At 40.7% G+C, this 22,644-nt stretch overlaps 1 protein-coding gene across 1 annotated transcript in view; it reads left to right on the forward strand.

The window, feature by feature from the left end:
- The window catches only part of Pappa (pappalysin 1), a 229,098-nt gene that overhangs the window by 132,757 nt on the left and 73,697 nt on the right, over window positions 1-22,644 (forward strand). Inside the window, exon 10 of the mRNA XM_052176642.1 lies at window positions 6,363-6,556. Within this exon, the coding sequence (XP_052032602.1) occupies window positions 6,363-6,556 (194 nt within the window). The remainder of the gene's footprint in view (window positions 1-6,362; window positions 6,557-22,644) is intronic.

Here is a 22,644-nt window from a genome sequence, read left to right on the forward strand (position 1 = left end):
CCTTCCTCTCCTTTTCCTTTTTTTCTTTATGTGGTGATAAGATCACATCCAAAACATTGAGAATCTATTTATAGTATGCAGTCTTTTGTTACCTCCTTTGGGCCATTTTTGCATACTTTCTGCATATCGATGTTTAGGGTTTTTTTTCCCCCATGTATTTGTTTAGATTATCTAAGCCAAATTTCATTTTGCTATTTCCTGTTGCTGATTTTAGAGGTCTTGGTGTCTCAGGAATCAGTTGTTCCTGTGTTCACATCTATTTTGTTGTCACTAACAATTCACATGGTATGAATTGTCCCCACTCTTTGGTATCAAGAAATATAATTAGAACTCCAAAGAGACATAGATAGAAAATTATTTGGGGTTTTGACTATTTGGGTCTATTACATGTGTTTTCATTTATTTAGATCTCTATCTTTGCTACAATTTTTCAGCCCATTTAAATAAATACAATAAATTCAAGGTGATGTCAGCACACCTTCAATTCTAATTCAGAAGACTGTCAAATCTCTTTATTAAATTTCAATATAATATGTATTCCCTTTTCCATCTAGATTCTCTATTTCTTTTCAAAATTGCAAAAAGGCAGAAATTAAAACAATGTTTTGAACATATGGTGGGCCACCAAGAACCATGTTACTGTCTCGTTACAGAGTTGCACTGTTGCAATTAACATATGCCAGAGCTTGTGCTAGACCTTCCTTTAAAACTTCCATTAAATTCTTTATGTAGAATAATCTATTGAAATAACTTAAAATTAGGTTTGGCCCTCATTCTGGTTCTTTTTTGTTTGTTTGTTTGTTTGTTTTGCTTTGCTTTGTTGTTGTTATTGTTGCTGCTGCTATAGAGAGTGTCTCACTGTATAACCAAGTATCACAGGTTTTTGCCAGCTTGACAAAACATGTGGGAGGAGGGGAATATCAATTAAGGAATTGCCTCCATCATATTGGCCTGTGGGGTATCTCTACGGGCAATTATTTTTTATTCATAATTGATGTAGGAGGGTTCATCCCACTGCAGTTAGGCACGTGGGGCAGGGCTGTATCATGAAAGATACCTAAGCATGAGCCAAGAAACAAGCCAGCAAGAAGCATTCCTCTATGGTCTCTAGGTCAGTTACTGTCTCTAGTTTGCTGCTTTGAGTTCCTACTCTGATATATCTCAATGATAAACTGGGATCTGGATGTATAATCCATACAAACCGATCTTTCCCCTTCATACAAAACAGTGCTTTGTGGAGCTGGACAAATGACTTAGCACCTAAGACTCTTGCAGAGAATCTTGGTTTCCAGAATCCATGTTGGATGACTCAGAATGTCTTAGATGTCCAGTGTGAGAGGATCCACTGGTCCCTGACCGCTATAGGAACCTTCATGCACATGGTGCATATAAACCCATTTAAACAAAAACAGAGAAATCCTTTTAAAGTTTAATGGAGATGTTATTTCTCCCCTATCATGCTCTTTTTTATTTTTTTTTGGTTTTTTCTTTCTTTCTTTTTTTTTTTTTTTGGTTTTTTGGATTTGGTTTTTTCGAGACAGGGTTTCTCTGTATAGCCCTGGCTGTCCTGGAACTCACTCTGTAGACCAGGCTGGCCTCAAACTCAGAAATCTGCCTGTCTCTGCCTCCCGGAGTGCTGGGATTACAGGCGTGTGGCACCACTGCCTGGCCTCCCTATCATCCTCTTATATCCTCTTCAGCCCAGTTCCTTTTCTACACTCATAACTTTTGGGTTTATAGTGACTCTATTACTTAGGAATACTTGGTCAGACCCTTTAAGCCCCAAAGATATAGAAAGTTGAAATGACACGTATAATATTAATCAATCATCTGAATCAGATCATTAGATCATTTGAATCCATGGTTCTGATTTTAAAAGGAAGAACTCTTCAGAATACATCTACTCCAGTTTTTGCCTAGATTTTAATGAAAATCTGTCAAATTCTCCTAGACTTGATCTTCAAAGCTTAGTGGGTTTAACAATTCCTGCCTATCTCAAGAAGAGTGATTATCATGGGCTTTAGGGATGCAGGGGCAGAGTATTTATTTTTTTTGGTTTTTTGGTATTCTTCAGAATACATCTACTCCAGTTTTTGCCTAGATTTTAATGAAAATCTGTCAAATTCTCCTAGACTTGATCTTCAAAGCTTAGTGGGTTTAACAATTCCTGCCTATCTCAAGAAGAGTGATTATCATGGGCTTTAGGGATGCAGGGGCAGAGTATTTCATTCTGACGTTCTGTACAGATGAGAATAGGACATGAAATCTATGAAGAGCTGACAAGTTACCTGTCCGTCCACAGAGGGTCCATCTGCCTCACACTCTGGAAACTGAGCTCATTTCCTCCAAATGAAAAAGAAAGATTTTGCCTTCTAAAAACTCAGTTAAGGAAGATTGACCTTCTCAGTTCCCATCAAGTGTTCTTTCTGGGTGGACAGATTTCTAAATATGTCATTACATCTATAGGAATGAATCTGAGATGGTGATTTCCTCTTTGGTAGGAGAAGATGGGGTTTCAAGGAGAGATCAGACTGCCTAGTATAAGATTTACTGGAAGCCAGTCCTTTCTTGTGTCTTAGTTCCTTTTTCTGTCCTGAGACAGAATCTAAAGGAATTTCCAAAGGGTGTAGAGGCTCAATAGAAGTGCGTACACCAGGGAGTCTCTAGTTTAGTCATTCACTCACACATTCATTCATTCACTCATTCATTCATTCAACAAATACTTGTCAAAAGTCTGCCAGAGTTTCTAGCACTCCTGCCCCTACCCTGCCCTCTTCTCTCTCTACCTCTCCTCTCTCTTCTTCTCAATCTACATTCACAATATCCCTTTCACTTCAAGTGGAATATATTCCATTATAAATCTCATCAGGCTACTACACTGGAGGTAGGATGTCAAGGCGATCATATGCTGTAGACTTCAAATTCTGAACAATCACCAGCTCACCACCCAATGTAAAGCACTCAAGGAACACTAAGTAAATAGATGTAATGGAAACAAAAGTCCTGTTGGTTTTATTGTTCTGTTACTGCTGTCTTTGTTTTCCTGGCCACGCATTTGTATTCCATTCCTTACCCTGTTCTCTTTGATGCTTGAGGCAGAAGGAGTGAGGAAAGCAAGAGAATTCCCCAGACAAAAACACTGGCAGATGGAGTGTAGGGGCTCCCCTAGGACACTAGTAGCAAGAGAAACTGAATAGCAGAGTCCAAGGATGTTATTTTTAAAGAGACTAACAATAGCTTTGTCAGCATAATGTTGGAGAGGAGACGATGATACGTACTGGTTCTCTCTCTCTCTCTCTCTCTCTCTCTCTCTCTCTCTCTCTCTCTTTCTCCCCCTTTCTTCTGATTCCTTCCCTCTCCCCATTCATTCACTTTTGCTCTCCCTTTCTATCCTCTCCAGTAGTCTGGTGAGATTTATAATGGAATATACTCCACTTGAAATGGGAAAGGGATATTGTGAATTTAGAGTGAGAGAAAGAGTCCTTTCTCTTTAAAACTTTTAAATTGCATTTATTTACTTATTTGATTGATTGATTGATTGATTTATTGATTGTAATAAAAAGGGGTGACAGCTTGCATATGTCTCAGAAGTTTGATGCAGCTTGGAGAAGTGAGTTCTCTCCTCCACCATGTGGGTCTCAAGTATTGAATTCAGGATATCAGCCTTGGTGTCAAGTAGCTTTTCCCACTCACCCATGTCTCCAATCTTGTGATTCTCCTCTTCTTTTAGTAATAGCTGTTCTCTATCGTTTGAGGTTTGAGGCATATCTTTGGTCACCTTATTTTTTAGCTATGTAACTCCTCCTATTCCTGCCTATACCTCCGTCCACTCACAAAATCTAGTTCTAATCGGATTTATTGTGACTTAAATCTAAACATAAAGAAGTAAACCTTTAAAAGAACATACTTCTATCTAATTTTCTGCTATTCTGAGAGTGCCCTTTACCTTGGGAAATAAATTACGTCATTTTAGAAGGTAGATATTACCTAATCTTGTTACGGTTTCTTACTATCTCTCTTCATATTGTAAGAAGAGAAAGTGGGTACCAAAGTTAGCCAACCTCAACCATCTTATCCTTAAGAAGTCATGTTTTATCACCATTTATATAATGAATATAAATCTAAACATAAACAGCTCTCTGCTTAACATAAAGAGACACGGAGGCTAGGCATAAGAGTTCCAATTCTCACCCTCAGAGCATCTATATCTGTGGCTGAGAATTAGACATTATAACTTCCTGCAGTCCCCTTCAGTGAGCTTAGGTTTATGACAGATTGCCCTTTGGTTGGACCTAAAGTTTTATTGTATCTGAATTGGCTACCATCCCTGGTGACTATGAGACTGTGGTGAGTGCTGACCCTGTCTTTTTTCCATGTTGGAAGTATCTGACATGCTGGTCACTGAAGCTCTCTGCTGGCTTACACCCATCATCCAATAATTAAATTATAATGAATTGACTTACTCTGGCACATTTGATAGTATTTTACTACGTAGACTATTTGTAGGAATAAACAAAGAAATTTGGAGCTTGGAAGAGGCTCAACATTCTGCTGCCCCTGAATTCAATAACTCCCTTTACAGATAACAACATAAAAATTCAAGTGCTTTTCCCCCATGACCCTAGCTTTTTTCTAGAAGGTAGAATGTTTGAAAGTATTTCAAGTAAGTATTGATTTTACAAGCTGATTTAAATTCAGCCACTTAGAAAGGAATTGACCCTTTAGAAGAAATGCATATTTTCTTGACATGGGTGTTTTAGAATGTATAAGGCATATTTATGTTCTTTTCCAGTGGGGATATTTTCCTTTCTGGGACAATTACAACCACCTTGGGGGAGGGGGACTGGATTAAGAGGCAAAACTATCTTTTACAGTTATATGCAGTGCAAGGGACAGAGAAGAAACCAACATCTCTGACCTTAATAATATGTTACTCTCCAAGTGTAACAGCTTAGGTAATCAGTTATGCAGTGTGTCTCAGACAGTCAAGAGAGACAGCTATTTGAGAAGTCTACAACCGTTCAGACCAGTTACAGCATGTGGACACAGGGTCAGGACAGAACAATGAGTGTTAGGGTGGAGATGTCAGTGAGATAGGCACTTCGTACAGAAGGGACTGCTTAGCTTTGCCTTGCAGCACTGGAGAGTGATAGAGAAGAAAGGACACTAGTTTTAAAAGGTGACAGGATGACCTTTTATGGATACCCACTTTGCTTTTCCCTGAATTGTTCTATATTGAATACATAGGTCATATCTTCTTTGATAGCATTTTCCTCATGACTCCTCTGATGCTTGTCAGTACTGCCAAAGGAACATTGGTGCAACCAGCCACAATTTTAATGACACCCATAAACAAAGCAACAAATCAAAGCCAAAATTTCAAAAAAGGCTGGTGTTTGATCACTTGGCGTTTCTCTGAGACACTGAAAATGTTATCTAAGACCATTAGACTGGGTGCTTGGAGTCCCTGTAGTCTAGCTACCTTCTTTGCTCTGATGACTGAGCCCAGAGAAGAAAAGAGACTACTTAATAAAACACCAAAATGTAGTTGCTGAGCTGAGACTGAATTTGGATAGTTCTTTATGCAAAATTGAAATCTTCTTTGGACTTTAAAAAATCCAGGTTGCAACACCTACGGTGTTGGGTAACATGCTTAAGACTTGCAACGTGAGTTGGGTTCCTAGAGCTGGTACTCCCAAATTGTGTGACTTGGGTACCTATTAAAGACACATGGCACTCAGTTTCTATATGTAGAACATTTGAACTGTACTTAAATAATACCTTCATCACATTGTAATTGAGTCTCACTTGAAAGGTGTGAATGTTTATGAGTTTTGTTGCAGGTGGGGCAATAGGCCCACACAGATGAGTTCTGCCCTCCCAGCGTACTCTAGCTGTGCAGTCAGATGTGTCAACCATAAGCACACACCTGGGTGATAAATTTCTAGAACATTTTTCCCTTGCATAGAACCCATGGACATTGAATGCAGTTTCCAGCTCCTGCCCCTGCCAAGTGAAACCTGGGTGTTGTAGTTTCTACTCTCAGTTTCTACACCTGTGTGTGTGTGTGTGTGTGTGTGTGTGTGTGTGTGTGTGCGTGTCTGTATGTTGTGTGTAAGAGGAGTCATGCAGCACTGTGCTTAATTGATTCAGCACTACACACACCACTTTCAAATAAGCCATTGTATATGGCAAGACTTCTTTAATTTTTTCCCCTTAAGGCTGAGGAATATCCCAATGTGACTAAAGACCATATATATGTTCAATAGAGCTTCTTGTCTGTTCCACAGCTGCTGATGATAGTTAAGGCCAAAGAAGAAATATTTAATTATTGACACCCTTCCTATGTCCATTTCCCACAGATGAACCCAGCCGGTGCTATTTCCATGATGGCGATGGGATGTGTGAAGAGTTTGAACAAAAAACTAGCATTAAAGACTGCGGTGTCTATACACCCCAGGGTTTCCTGGATCAGTGGGCGTCCAATGCTTCAGTATCCCATCAAGACCAGCAGTGTCCAGGTTGGGTTGTCATTGGGCAGCCGGCGGCATCTCAGGTAAGTTCCTCGCCTTGCAGGGTTCCTGTTGCTGGATCCCTGTAACCCTGCTATAGTTCTCAAGGTGCCCACTTCAAGCACAGTGTCACAGAACATCTCTACCTGAGCATGACTGTAACCAGCTGTGACATCAGTACATGTTCACTCTCACTGGTTAAGGATATAGCATATTGTGGTGAAGGGATGGTAACCATCCTGGAAATAATGACTCTTCTCCTATGGACTTCTGACTATGATTCAAATATGGGAAAGAACTCGGTTTTGAATATACCATTGGAATTCAATGGGGGTAAGAAGGAATTTATTTGGAAAATCTCTTAGGGTATTTTGTTTTGTTTTGTTTGTTTGCTTGCTTTGCTTTTGTTTTGTCTGATTACTGAACTAATAGTGGCCCTACCACAAACTTCTACTGTAATGTCTCTCCACCATTTTAGTTTCCACTTTTTTCCCCTGGCTCTCATCCCTGTATTTAAACTACGAGTTAAGTTTGATACACTTCAGAGGTGTCTCCACTTCTAAGAAGTTTCTGTGACTTAGAAATATGGTCCCCTAATGCACTGTTTATATGACATGGTTCTCTCACAGGGTGCCCATAGCCTAGGTGAGGGAGGGAGAGTTTTGGGGCTACCAGAGATCTAGTGATCCTAGGATATCTGTGCTTCCCCAGAGGCCCCATTGCAATTATCCCGCTGAGAAAACACCTGCCTTCTTCTGAACTTGATTAGCCTTGTTGAGCCTAGTCTTCCTCTTGGCCTTGCAGATGAACCTTGATTCTTAGTCATCCCTCTCTAATACTGCTTATTTATTTCAAGTTTGTTGGAGTCTGGCTGGCATTTTGATGGATGGGAATTAGGGCTTTGGGCAGGGGTCCAGTGAGAGTTATTGAATATGCTGCAAAGTAGTTCCTCTCATATATTCAGTTCCATTTCTATTTGATCATCTTTTCATCTCTCCAACCTATGCTCACATTATTAAAATTTGTATTTACTCATTTGCATGTATGAGTGGATACCCTTAGGAAAATGGAAGGTGTGAGTTACCCAGAATCCCCTGGTGCCTCACTGCGGGTGCCTCACCAGTGTCGGCCTGACCATGAGTGGGTCAGCATTGTTCTTGTCTGTGTGTTGCCTCAGCACTAGGTGGGCTCACCTATATGGTCATAGCTTCATAGAGAGCTTCAGACATCTCAACTGTGTACCCTTTAACTTCCCACAGTGGGTTATTGGGGGTTTGAGAGTAGACTGCGGCTTCATTCATCTTTTCTCCTCCTCAAAGCACAGCATCTAGATATTACTGGGAGCCAAGACTGCCTGGCTTTGTTTTTACTGTAAATGTGCATGTGCATATGCACACATACACACACCTGCCTACAACTGACAATAAGATATGTCCACTCATTGTTTCTCCATTACATCAAAGGTGTAGGAATTCCAAATTCACCGAATATCCCATTCCTAGACATGCTTAAAAACATTCAAATGAGGTAATTATTAATGCTTTAGAAACCTTTCACACACAGGAGTAATGGGAGCAACTGTGCTTTAAAATTACCCAGATTATTGTTAATGTGATCAAAAAGAAAAAAAGAAAAAGAAAGAATTCCCCAGTCTCCCTTATTTTGAAAAAAAGAAAAAGAGAAAGAAAAAGAAAAGAGCTTTTAATGGGACAATTAATCCAATCTTGTAGGGAGAAGTCTGCCAGGAATTATCCTGATTAGTTCTTCCTAAGCAAAAATCCAATTTAAAAAAATCATTATAAATACTAGCTCTTCAATCTATAAAGATGAGGGGAGGAAACAAAATCACTGTATTGAATTATTCATTGTTCCCAAATTTATTTTAATGAAATCGACTAGGTTCTATTACTCTGAGCTTGGATATAGTCTTTGTTATAAGGAGAATTCACTTTAACTAAATTTGCCATTACAAGATCAGCTCACCATAGTCTATGGAGTCTGTATGTGCAGACTGGGTGAAGAATCAGGAAAACAAAGTTTTTCTGGGCGCCACAGAACAATAGTATCCCAGTTCCTTTACTTGAAAGCAAATGTGCCTACTGAACATATGTATCTGTGCTCATGCATACAGGAACAGCCAGGTGTAAGCAAACACATGCAATCATGGACAACACAAAGTTGGCTTCCTTCAGGGCAAGCACTATTCCTGAAGTGAAACTATTGCTCTTTTCTGACAACAGGGGAAGAAGAGTTAGAACTGTGCCCATCATTACCTTGATTAGTGGTTAAAGGAGCCCAGTAGTTAATTTTCACCCTCTCAGGGCCTCTAGTGAAGATATTGTCAGTGAGAGCAGAGAAGCTGGGAGGCTCTTGAGAGTCGAATTGAAGAATAAGATAGAAAGGGGTATCCTGGGTCCCTCACCTTCCCTCAACTTGGTCCTCTACCACCTTCTCTTCCTCTCCTCTCTCTTCATTTGCTTCCTCTTCTTTTCTTCCATCACCCCTTATTCTTTTCCTTTATCCCCCTCTCACATGTGTATATATGAATAGGCCCATAGGAGCTCAGTCCAGACACTATCCAAATCAAATACAGGAGGATACCATGAAAGGGACCAAAAATATCTGAATTTTACCACCCACTGTGCTCAACATCACACACACACACACACACACACACACACACACACACACACACACACAGTGATTGCCTTCTTCATGGTAAACACTCTACTGTCTACCTTGGAGTACTACAGGAAGGGCTGTGGTATCCTCAGTCAGTGTCATGTCCTACATGTAAAGAATCTTGTCTTAATCTTGTTGTAGAGGTAGATCTTATAAGATAGCAATGGGAGCCTAGAAATATGAGGCCACATCCAATGTTGGGAGGGGCCGGATTCCAGGGAAACCTGCAGAGTTCCTGATGGCATGTGACAGGGGCTCAGACCCCATATGCAGAGTCACAGTCTCTGGAATTGAGGATGCAGCCATTCTCTGCCACACACTGACCCTCTTCTGCAGTCTTTTGATCTTCACTAGGGCAAACTTGGCCTGAGGAATTATGAAACTGCCCGACCATTCCTATGTCCCCTTTACAATCCAGGTTATTCCACTCTCTTTGACCCTTTCTGTGGTGTTATAAAAATGGTAAAAACTCAGGTGTTTGCTGGATTCACACACCTATCTCTAAGTCTATGATATAACCCACAGAGGTTTAAGACCCCATCTCTGACATAAGCACTCTAAAAAAAAAGTTGTGAGACCTGTCTCCAAATTATAGCTGCATTAGAGTAATTCATCAGACATTTGTGACTAGTGAGAACGAGGGACATGATTTGTGTTATGTGAGCTTAGAATGCCAATCTAAACGTGAGCTTTGATTTTGTATAACCTTGCCACTTCTAATGATTTCCAGTCTCTCTTCCTTGTTCTCCTTAAAAATCTTTCCCAAATTTGGTTACAGTAAAGCTACCCATGAATGCTGAGTCTTGTATCCAAATGTTATCAGACATATCAAAGCTTCCTGGTTGTGCAAATTGAGCTGAATATTCTATAATGAGAGACATTCCTTGGATATTTGGGCTATGCACCTTCCTGACCCAGCTGGAATCAAGAAGTTCCTGTAAGTGAACAAAAATGGAAATGAAGAAAGACAATCCAGTTATCTCTCTTCTGGGAACCTCAGAAATGGTTCAGTTTAGTTTGGTTTAAGTGCTTGCAAAGATCTTGTCTTCTTCATACTTTGCTTCCATGCCTCACATATCTCCAATATTTTACACCAAAGACTGCCAAAACACAAAGTCAATATGTCTCCCTTCTGTCCTCATCCCCAGAGCTTCTCCCTAAGACTATTTCGTCCTGTGTAAACAGGCAGCCCCTCTTTGCCATGGATTAAAGAGGAGATGGAGTTGCTAAAAGGAGCTAGAATCTTCAGTGCTCTCATAGGGATTGCAGACCATCAGTCAACCAACAAGTTTATTGGGTTAAGCTTTTCAGGGTCAAACTTACACTGACCATTTCTAGGGTAGTGATTTAAGAAGCAATGTAAAGAAAACCTCTTCTGAGAATAAATGAGAAATGAGAGACCTATCCTCACTGAGGCAATGGCTGTGACACCATAAGCTCCTCCCATTCGGGAGCTTTCTGGCCAGTAAAGGCTAGACCACTGGTTCTATGGAGATTCCTGCATTGGAGAGAACACCATTATTTCTTTACTTGTGACTAGTTTTTATTGTATTTGACATTAACCTTTTGGGGGAGTAGATTAGTCCTTTGCAATTTCATTTTGAATTGCTATCATCTGGTCCTTGACATGCCTGTCTATTTTTTTTTTTTTACCTCCATTAAAATACAAACCATGTCAGGTTTAATGATAGAACAATCACTTACTTGTTTGGTTTAAAGAGAGATATATTTGTAACCTGTGTTGATGAATGTGAAGGGAGAACATACACAATAGTTTTTTAAAAAATGGGGATTCACAGTTTTGACATCTAAAGTCAAATAGATTGAGAACTGGCTTTGCTCCTCTCACTTCTGTTCCTGGAAACACTTGGCAAACTATTCCTCCAGGAAGCTCAGTGTCCCCCTTTGGAAAATGGAAATAGCACATTTACATTGTGGAGATTAAGGATGCAGAATAAACAGAAAACTGGCTTTTTGAACTTAACTGGCAGTACCAATGTCACTGACCTGCCTCCTACATGTTAGGTTCCACTATACACCTTCACCCAGAGCTGACCACAGTAACCCATACAGGAGAGACAATCAGTCACATTTCACCTACTTAAGCATAGTCCTATCAGCAAACATTTGTTGCTCACCCAAGGCTATGCTAGGCATGTTGGGACTCTGTAAGAAAGCCCAGGTCTTCTTGCTGCTCTCAGAAAGCTTATTGCTACACCTGAGGGGCGTATACACCTGGAAACAGTAGTCAAAGATCTCAGGATATAAACTCTAGAGGAAATTCCCCAGGGAAGAGAACACACAGTTGTTAGCCTATTCAACCAGCTGGGATGACAGCCAGCTCACTACATGGAAAAGTCCTTTGCCCACTTTCAGAATGTCTAGAATAAATCATAGAAATAATGTTTACAAAGTTCTCCTGGGCTCTGCATCAAATTCCTTGACTGTTACTTAAACTACTACAGAAACAGGATTAATGGTGACAGATAGGCACACTAAGACTTTGGCCTCAGGTCTGGAAAGGGCCAAATTGGGACACTGGCCATTGCATTCAGGTAGAGGAGGTAGGTCACATCTGCTTCCAACATGGATGTGGGAAAATGGTCACAAGAATGAATGTTGTCTGTGTCATCTTGTCTGTTACATGCATTTTAGGAATATCAAGAAAGTGGGGAGATCTCTTGCAATACCTTAAATACCACTCCACCATTCTTGCTGCCAAGATATCTAACCTTGGCCTCCATTTTTTTCCAGTAACTACCTTATTATTGGGCATGGTGATATACTTCATAAAAACGTTTCCATCCACAAACATCATTTAATTTGATTGTATTCACACCCTGAGCTTCAAACTTTCTCCTCCCTCCTTCAAGTCCTTTCCTGTGTCAGGTTAATCCTCTTCTATCTCTCTTGTAACTTAGTATAACATTATAACACACACACACACACACAGACACACACACATACACACAGATGTACACACCACACACACACACTATGTAGTATTCATTTTTGAGAGAGAACATTAAATATTTATTCTCCCAACTCTACCTGACTGTCTTAATGTGATTATCTCTAGCTCCATCTAGTTTCCTATAAGCAACATACATAATGTTTGTTAACAAACATGTTTGTCTTTATAGCTGAAGGAAACACCATTATGTGTGTACCCAACTTTCAACCTTTATTATTTTAGTTTCAGAAAACACACATACACACACACACATGTGCACGCATGTGCGTGTTTGTAAAAGAAAAAAGTCGCTGAACTGCAATTTAAGAGAGACAAAGTGATGGTCAGGGCAAGGCATGAATATGAAGAACATGTCAATAGAGAAACAGTCAAGCCAGGACAAAGACAGTATAAGAGACAAAGAGAATGACACACAGAAAGTAAAAACAAACAAACAAACATAAATAAATAAATAAATAAATGGTCAACGATTTAAAAAGTCAGTGAGTGAGGAGGGGTGCTTAGAGACACTGTAGATGCTTGGCATTTATTCTTTATCCGGAGGGCTGAGGAAAGTTTTTCTGAGACTTTAAGGAAGCGGCAAACTGGTCAGACGTTAAGATGGAAAGAACAGCAGTACTGCCTTCTAAACACCTCCTTTATGCCAGACCCCATGAAGTGCACCCATTCCCAGGCACTTCCCAGCCATGCTCCTGAACATAACAGGCTTCTCTCAAAGCTGTGTTTCAGGGTCAGGAGCCATGAGCTCATCATCTGTAGCACCCCCCTTCGTTTCTTCTATCTGCCTCACTACAGGTGTTAACAAGGACATCTCCACTCAGAAACCTTGTACTGAGAAGCATTCCCTCAGTGCTACTTATACAGTAATATCTGCAAAAACAAGGAGAAATCTTGGCCTTGTTAGCTAGTGCCGGGGAGACAGTTCCAAAGGCTGTCTGCCCCTTGCTTTCTTGTCCCTGCCTTCAACCAAAGCATTAGAAAAAGGGGCAGCCTTTGCCAATGGTGGGGAAGGAGAGGGAAAGGGAACATGCTGAAATGCTGGAGCACATAGATTCCAAGTAGTTTCCCCAAAGGCCCAAGGGATCTGCTTTCTCCTGGTGGTTTCTGAATAATTGTTCAAGAGCACATGTGCAAGTCATCTAAGGAGACAGAACAGAAAGTACCGTGGTTTGTTACAGCCTGTCCCACTCCTGGGGGCACCCCAAATTCCCTCCAAAGCAGTACAAAATAGAGTCTCTGAGCTGTCACTCCTCAAACCCATCAAGGGAACCCTTGGGCTTGAGGAGCCTTTAAATATATTAAACCTTGCAGGAATCTTCCTGGTCCTCCTCCTCACCCCTTCTCTTCACCCTTCACTCCTTTGCTTCTTCTACAGATGATGAATAGTTGAGTGATGAAAATTTGAAACACATACAATCAATTGGCATCTGCAATTCTATTAATCCTGGGGTCTACCATTTACTGGTTATGTGGCGCACGAGGTTACGTAAAAATTGTTTTTTCTAATATGTGTACAGATATTTTGTCTGGTTTTCTGTCAGTGCACCGTGTGTATTAGATGCCTTAAACTGGAGGTACGGATAGTTGTGAACTGTCATATGGATGCTGGGAATCAAATCCAGCTCCTCCAGAAGAGTAGTCAGTTCTCTTAACCAGTCTCTCCAGCCCTAGGATATAGTTTTTAACACTCAGCTTTCCAGTACCAGCTTTGAGTGGCTGGAGACTTAGAGAGCCCCCAGCTCTTACCTCATTTCCCAGTGCTTATGGAATGATTCTGGCATTCTGATGGAAAGCCAGTAGCACTGAGCCGTGACCCCCACCCTGTTGAAAATACTATTGAAAGCAATGGAATGACATGGAGATAAAGAATATAGCCATTACCCTCAAGGGACAAGGAATTGGTATGGGAGCCTCTATTGAGGTAAAACATCTTGTGACAAAAGTGCTCTAATATATGGAGTTAACCTCAGCAGGGTATACTTTGAGGAGAAAGGGACAGTTAGCAGGATAGTTATCTATGGAATTATTTTTCTTTATAGTTGGGCACTCTGAGGGTAAATTTAAGAATCTGTACTATCGCCACATTGTTATATAAAAGAAGCCTAGTTTTTGCATGAAGAAAGAACTTTTGAGCTATGTGATGACTGACAAATTACCTCAGTTTTTCTTATCTGCAAACTGGGCAGGCTCTTCCCTCTGTATTATGGTCTTGAGAATGCAATGAACTAGCATACCAAGCACAATGTATGGGCTTGTCCTTATTGGATATTGGAATAATTTCAGATCTCAGTCCCTCTAAAGCATTTGATACTGGAATAAACTAAGTCTGAGGCAGAACACAGTACTAACAGGGAGGAATTTACAGACAGTAATCCAGTCCTTTCAAGCAGGCACTAAGAATGTACAGACTTCGTGAGGACAGTGCCATGTGTAGCCCTTAGGACCATGTTTGAAGAGTGAGTCTCCATTTCTCAGATGCCTGAGGACTTGACTTGAAGCCCAAGAACAAGCAGAGCTCTGTGGCTTGAGGCTCAGTCCCCTCAGGTCTCAAAGGAGATCAGACCCTTCCCTTGCCAACCTTCTCCATAGCCCATCTAGGAAGATTCCTAGGCCTTTAAATAAGGTCTCCATCCAAACCTGCCCTGCCCCCATTCTGTTGCCCTTCTCCACACCACCCTTGTCAAACCTCATCTTCAGGATCAAGCACTCCTTCATCCCTGCCTTTCACCCAGACTCCCTTCTCTCTTTCTATGCTTTTCTGTAGGTATTTAATATTTTCTCTCTATGCCCCACCTCTCTTCTCTCCTTTCTCCTTTTTATTTCTTCTTCTTTTTCCCTCCCTCCTCTTCCTTCCTTCCTTCCTTCCTTCCTTCCTTCCTTCCTTCCTTTCTTTCTTTCTTTCTTTCTTTCTTTCTTTCTTTCTTTCTTTCTTTCTTTTCTTTCTTTCTTTCTTTCTTCCCTTTTGTACTATTGTTTTGTTTTAAGTGGGGTCACCGGCATGTAGCCAACGTGGCCTTTGCTGTATAATTTAGTTTCATGTTCTGTACCCAAGAAACATGTAAAAAATGTAAGCAGTATTCACTCTCTGGGGCTGTAATGAACTTAGGAGGCAAACGTCAGTCAAGCTTTGCTGAGCCTGCTGCTTCACTGGTATTGAATTCTGTCCCCCAAACCACATGCTCATTTCTCTATTCTGAAAGTAAACTTTCTCAAGCCAGGCCCGAAGGAGGCACTTTGGAAAGGAGCCGAGGTTTGGCTGGGCACAGGGCTCTGTTTTTGTTTGTGTGAGCACTCCTTTGTTTGTGTTTGTTTTTCAAGGCCCCTAAGCTCCACTCTCTAGCTCCCTTCAAGTCCTGAGTTTGAAAAGGTCAGTCTTGATGTGTCATCTGTAGAATCAGACCAGGAAATGCTTCCTAACTTCACTGTCACCACAGTAATATCTTTCTTACAACTTAAAAGTTGTCAGCTTGTCCTGAGCACAAGCAAACCTAGATACATTTGAACGTATTCAATCTTCAGGGGGAAATGGGCTCCAAGGGTCCCATGAAATGTTATGTTACTGAGAAGTATACATCATAGTTATAGCTTCCTGTTCACCCCCATGCACTTCCTCAGGTAGACCTATATGTATCCTTGGTGGAAGGGGACATTTAATCACTATCTGCAATTTTCCCCTTTCTGAAAAAAAGAGCTCCCCTCTATTCCCTTAAAGAGTCATTGGCTTTGAAGGGATCTGATTTGCTGATAAAGACTGTTCAAGGGAGTGTAAATGCTACCTGGGTGATTCCTTTTTCTGCAGTGCAGCACCTGACAGTAAGAGATGCAGAAATAAAGTAGCAGCAAAATGCAAACCAAGGCAGAAGTTAATTCAGGATTATGTTTAAAAGAAAACAAAACTGTGACATCATTGAGAGCTGGAGACCAGTGAGCTGTCCACTGGAACTTCTTACTTGACTAGAAATGCTCTACATTGACTCTGTTTTACACAGCAATCTTCATCCACCTATAACATCAAGTCATAAAATGTGGCTCATGTATTCAAGAAGGTGCAGTTTTCATTTAGCTAAATTTAAGTAGTTTCATGGAGGCTATGGAAAAAGCAGGTTTCGAGTGGGTATATCATATCCCATTGTTACTGTACAGAAAGGTATCTGAGCAATTGAGCCTTGCTGAACCTCTGTTTCCTCAAATGTGAATTGGGATATCTTAGATCATGAAGATTTTTAAAAACAGCTCACACAAAGTGCTTGGCAAGTGTGCTGGATCCATTCATCAAATTAAATCATTGGAATTTCATAGTGAAATAATTTAGCCATTTCCCAGATAAGGAGGAAGAGCTTCTCAAAGTATCTCACACTTTGTGACAGAATAGTAAAAGTACTCACTCTTTCTTGCATTCTATGCCATACCACCTTCCCCAAGATATTTTTTTTAAATCTCTCTTTTTTTTTAAATTGGATGAGGTATGATGGATTGATCATTTTGTAATAGAAAGCCTTAAACATTTTGTATGTACCAGTTCTCATGGGAGGGCTTTTGCCCTTAGGATACATTCTCCTTCATTCATGAGAAATAGATGATCTACATCATCAATTTTTAGTAAAGCTCTCTAAACCATTTCCCACAGCCAGTGAAATTCGGACCCTTTATAGTAGGCAAGGCCTGGTGCAGTTGGCACAAACTCTTCTATGTAGCCCAAGCAGCATGTTTTAGGCAGAATGAAGGACCTGGAATCCCTGGATAAGGCTTGAAATGTTTTTCCTCCTCTCCAGAGTTGCCAGCACTCCTTCAGACACATTTTAAGGTACATCATTCATGGTCTACATCTCTCAATTAACATTGGATTTTGATACTAAAAGAAAAGTGAACAGCTAAGGATTTGGGACTTACCTTCTGTCTTTAGTTATTTCCAGAGCCTAGAATAGGGTATCCATATTTGGAGAACATTTGGGAAAAAATGCTTCTGTATTTATAGGATGTAAGGGCATCTCCTTTGTAACTGGATTGAATCAACAAATTGTATCAGGAAGTGCTAAGTAAAATGTTTGGGGTCATAATTCTCTGTGAATTTATAGATAGGGAGAACAGGCTAGGACTTCTTTTTTTATATTTTTATTTTCTATATTCTTTGTTTACATTCCAAATGATTTCCCCTTTTCCAGGTCCCCCCTCCCCATATGTCCCATAAGCCTTCTTCTCTCACCCATTCTCCAATCACCTCTCTCCTTTTTCTCTGTCCTGATACTCCCCTACAATGCTAGATCAAACCTTTCCAGGATCAGGACCCTCTCCATACTTCTTCATGGGAGTCATTTGTTATGCTATTTGTGCCTTGAGTAGTCAGAGCTTCTGGCTAATTAATATCCACTTATCAGAGACTGCATTCCATGTGTATTCTTTCGTGATTGGGTTACCTCGCTTAGGAGGATATTTTCCAGATCAAACCATTTGCCTAAAAATTTTGTGAATTCATTGTTTCTAATTGTGTAAATATACCACATTTTCTGTATCCATTCCTCCTTTGAGGGACATCTGGGTTCTTTCCAGCTTCTGGCTATTATAAATAAGACTGCTATGAACATAATGGGGCATGTATCTTTATTGCATGCCGGGGAATCCTTTGGGTATATGCCCAGGAGAGGTATAGCAGGCTAGGACTTCTTAATCACCTGATTTATCTATCATTTCGCAAAGGATGATGATGATGATGATGATGATCTGAAAATAAGGAAGAATATGCTCCGTTGTTCTCCTTTAAGCCTCCAGAATTGGACCCTACCTCATAACCTACATAGCTTTTCTTGGTGATGTTTCCTTCATTCATTGCTGTATGCCCCAACATCTGACAAATCATAAGCTCAAAATAGGTGTTGAAGAATTAACATCGCATTTGCCAATAACTTTGTGCTGATACTAGAAACTGGCTAGACTCAAATTGATGTGGAGGAGAGGATCTAATCAGCTCCTTTGTCCCTGATACTGTGGAGAGATCAAGTGTCAAGAAGGCCTCTATGATTGGCTTCATAAAGGAAGTAATGCACACATTAGGAACGCCTTTTTAGCTTTCGAGGATTAATTTTTAATGTGGTCTCCAAATAAGAGGCTAAACAATAGAGGCTGTGAAGGAGTAAGAAACAGAAAGAAGAGAGAGCAAAAGTAGAAGGAACAAGAAAGGAAAAAGAGATCATGGGATATAAGAGTAAATGGAGAAAGGAAATGAATGGCCACACCACAAAACTAAATGGCAATGTAATTGTAAGAACAGTTGTTATAAAAGACCATACCAGAATGTGAAGCACTCTTAGGGTACCAATTCTGTATCCAGAACTTTAATACTGTATGTTCACATTCAAACATGCCAGCCATCTTATGAAGCAGCTTGTATAATTTTCACTAATTTACAGACAAATAAGTTATAAAGCATTCAGCTGGCCCAAAAGTAAGGCAAGGCTATCTAGAGCTCTTTCCCTTAAAAGTTGAAGAAGAATAAATGATGTAGAAAGGACAAACTTGTGGGCTCTAGTAAATGGGCATGGTGTGCCTACACCTGTGTGCATGCAGGAACTCTTTGAATTCCTATGCCAGTTCTTCTGAATAGAAGGTCATATCATTTTGCAGTGGGGAAATACAGACTTAGCAACAGGTTTGAAGTCATTCACTTGGTAAGTGGAAAAAGCAGAACTTCCAAAACATATAACATTGACATCAAAACATGCCTCTGTCCCATGGAATAAGAGTCAGGTGTAGGGGATGTGGAATAATTTGAACAGAGGATGACAAAGCACCTCTGCTGTGCACAGATGTGAGTTGACCTGTCCAAGGTGATGACAAAGATCCTCATCTTTCAGAGACTTTTGCTAATAATCTAGTAGACAGGAGTGGACACTTGGCACCTAGGAAGCCTTAAAACCTCCTAACTTGCTGATCACAGCTATTTTCTCTATTCTGGAATCTGGCATAGCAGGCTAGAGAGCCATGCTATCTATTTTTCTTCTTAAGACTGAGGTGCTTGTTCAAATTGCAATGTCATAAGGGCTCTGTCAACAATTACAGCAACTCTGTCCTCTGCCCCTTGCATATGTCACTGAAACCTTGGAATCTCTGTACAGGAAAAATGATACTGCAGACAGCCCAGGAAGGCACCCTGCCTCTTTGTGGAGAACAAAGTGAAAAGAGGCACACAGGTAGCTGCTATAGCAGGACATCAGAGAACACACATGCTCAGCAGGAAGCAGGGCCAAGGAACAAATATACGCAACCTGGCTATGTTGGCTTTTTGCAAGAGTCCTCTACAAGCATTGTGACATGGATGTCACCCTGAATACATTTTGTATCACTCAGATCTTAATTAGCAAAGCTGGAGAAGGCAGAGTGAGACAAAAACAAAAACAACCTGGTGACTCCCAGTTTTATGAACTTGAGAAAATTGTGTTCCTTTATGACACATGTTTTTAAGTGAAAAATCACTCTTGTGACCTTTCTGAACAATCTGGTGTGGTCAGGAAGGCCATTAACCACTGCTTAGCTCTTCCTAATCAAGAGTTTAAGTGGCTATAGCTTTGGTGTGATCATTGATTTCCTGATTAACCCATGAACATCTATGGATTTTCAGGGAATGGTGGAGAGGAGACTAGAGGGGACTGTTGACCTATCCCCCTCAAACTTTGGACTGGTTGGTAAGGATTTCTCACTGTAGAACTTTGATCAAGGATTAGCTATGACTCCCAATTTTTCTCCAGGGCCAATGAGCTCGCTTTTTGTTTTCAAATTACAGTTAACTTTATTTGTAATTTTTAACCTTTGTATCTAAATCTTAAACAAGCAGTTTTATAGTACCAGGATGTGATCAAAAGATACTCCTTAATCTTGTTCTAGAAAAATGGCTTCCTGTGCTATGGTCTGAAAATGGAATTTTTTTCATTGCCTTCTTTTTCTGGAACTAGCAACATCTCAAGACTCTGAAAAGAAATCTACTATGATCCTGTTCTCTTATCTGGAACAGGTGATGCCTCAGGATGTCTACCTACTGCTAGCCATGGGATGTATTTTTCTCTCTAGTGTCTAGTGTCCATTCTGGTTGTGATCTGATACAATCAGTATAGACTGACATTTTAGCCATTTATACAGTTCATATCAGTCATCTATCATGAGTGAGAATTTTTGAAACTTGCTTTTTCTATAAATTTAAAAGAAGAAAGGTCAGAAAACACAGAAAAATAGCATTTTTTTTTCAAAAATATTATATTGGGTGTTGTAGGCCAAATAAGGCACCTCCTCTTGACCTTCCTCCTTCATGCTTATGCAACTGACAACATCTGGAAAACTGGTTTTGTCATGGCTCAGCTGTGGCTCAGTTTTTCCCCTTCTCTAGCCTTTTTTTAACGCTAGAGTCTACTTGACACAGAGCATTTACACTTCAGATCTGGCTTCAGGCATAGTTTGTTTCAGTCTCTTACTTGTCCATGCTCATCCCTCAGACTACATGAACCTTGAAGCCAGAGCCAAGCTGATATTCCATACATGTCAGCTCACTTAATTCTTTACCATCATCTTCCCGTGGGTTTAGGAGTCATTTATTAGAAAGAGGTGCAGGGACTCTCTATTGTTATTTTCCTCTGGGTTTCATTTTCTCACATATACCATGGTAATAAAGATCTTGGCCCATAATAAGAGCTAAGTAAGTGTTAGCTGGATAAGTAAATTTATGAGAGAAAAAGAATAAATATAGGAGAAAGGTTTTATTTTCAGCACAAGAGAAGGAAAACTGATTCTTCCAAGAGAAACCTGGGATATCTGGAAATCCATAACATTTGACCTCTCTCTCAGGAACACAAGGGAGTCCCTCACCTTACTGTCCTTATCCTTCCAGCATCTTACTCCTGAAGGTGGCACATGAGTCCTGCACTTACCTACCAACCATCTTGCTAGAGATCCCGTGCTCTACTCTGGGAGAGCACATGAACTGAAGGGCAGTCTCCAGATGTTAGCAGTTTCTGCTCATTTTTTTCCTTCCCTTTCAACAACAACAATAATAATTAAAGCAAACACAGGCCTTGTCCCCCATCTGCACCCCTGAAATTACAAACAGGTGGGCTCCAGTGCACTAGTGTAGCCCAGACACTTACGCTTTGCAAGGCCTGCTTTGTACTGAGTCACCCAGCCATCCCAGCTTCTCTATGCACTGGGGCAGGAGCTCCAGTCAGAGATCATGGTCATGCCACAAGAAGCTCCAGAGCCAGGCTTTCCCTCTCCCCACCTCCCACCCTGAGGAAGCCTTGGCCTCTAACTTAAATGGATGTATTTTGGAGAACTAGGTGGCTTAAGAGATTAGTAATGAGATCCCAAGTCTTTCAGTACTGGGTCAGGAGTTCAGAGGCAGGCCTTGGTGACTGGTGAATGGCATAATTAGGAGCCAGGAGCAGCCTGTGAGGGCCTCTGAAATGAGCCTGGACGGGCTTTTCATGGCTGCAGTTGTCAGCTGCACAAAAGCCCACCACCACATCCGACACTAATCACTCTCCCTTGTTAGAGGATTTACTAGCTGGAGAATCCTGAGACCCTACCTAGCCTTCTAAAGAGCCGATGTCCAAAATGGGTTTAGGCTATTGCCTGGTTCTTTTTGTCAAGTGGGAAGTGCACATCAACCCGGCGGTATAGACACATGAGAACTAACCTTTCCTGTGCCTGTAGTTGTGAACTGGAATTATGTTGATTATTACTGTCATTGCTGTTGTGATTGTTTCCTCTCCCTATCTGAAAAATTGGACCATGAATCTCCCATGCTTAAGGGAAGAATGGACTAGAGAAGAATGGTCACTATTGTCACCAGATTTTTTTTATCAGCATCGTTTACACTGTGTGAACCTTGATTTCCTCACCTGTAGAATGGACATGGAATAGAAATCTGTCTTGGTCTAACACAGAAATCATACCCAGACTTTACCACATTCTCTGGGAGGCATGGTCCTGGCATTTTTTTTTCCTCCACTTCTGAGTCCCAAGGCATCAAAGAAGATATCTTGTTGACAGAGTTCCCAAGAACATGAAGAGTAAACTTGACACAGAAGCTGGCCAGTAAATGTTATGAAAGAAGCTCTGGTGTGCTCACCATCATGGATGCTGTCTTAGCTTCCAAGAGCAGCTTTTGCCTTAGAAGAGTGAGATGCCCATTTCTGTCCATCTGAAGACAGAAGCTTATTTATAAGAAAGGAGTGACCGAATGAGCAGATATGCCCCAATATAACCATAATAATGGTTCAGAGATATCTCTCATCTATGAGATTTAGTTAATCCACCAGGAAACCATGTTAGCAAGGAACAGAGAAAGTTATTTTAAAGAATTTCTATGGGAAAGCCCACCTTTTCCTTGTGGCCATTTGATCAGATAAGGGACTTGCACCACAAATCACAACAGTTCATATCTTGCGGAGGAGTAGGCTTGGCTGGCATTGAATCTCTAAGGAGTGCAAAATGCAT

This window comes from Apodemus sylvaticus, chromosome 3 (assembly GCF_947179515.1).
Source record: "Apodemus sylvaticus chromosome 3, mApoSyl1.1, whole genome shotgun sequence".
In the NCBI taxonomy this organism is placed as follows: domain Eukaryota; kingdom Metazoa; phylum Chordata; class Mammalia; order Rodentia; family Muridae; genus Apodemus; species Apodemus sylvaticus.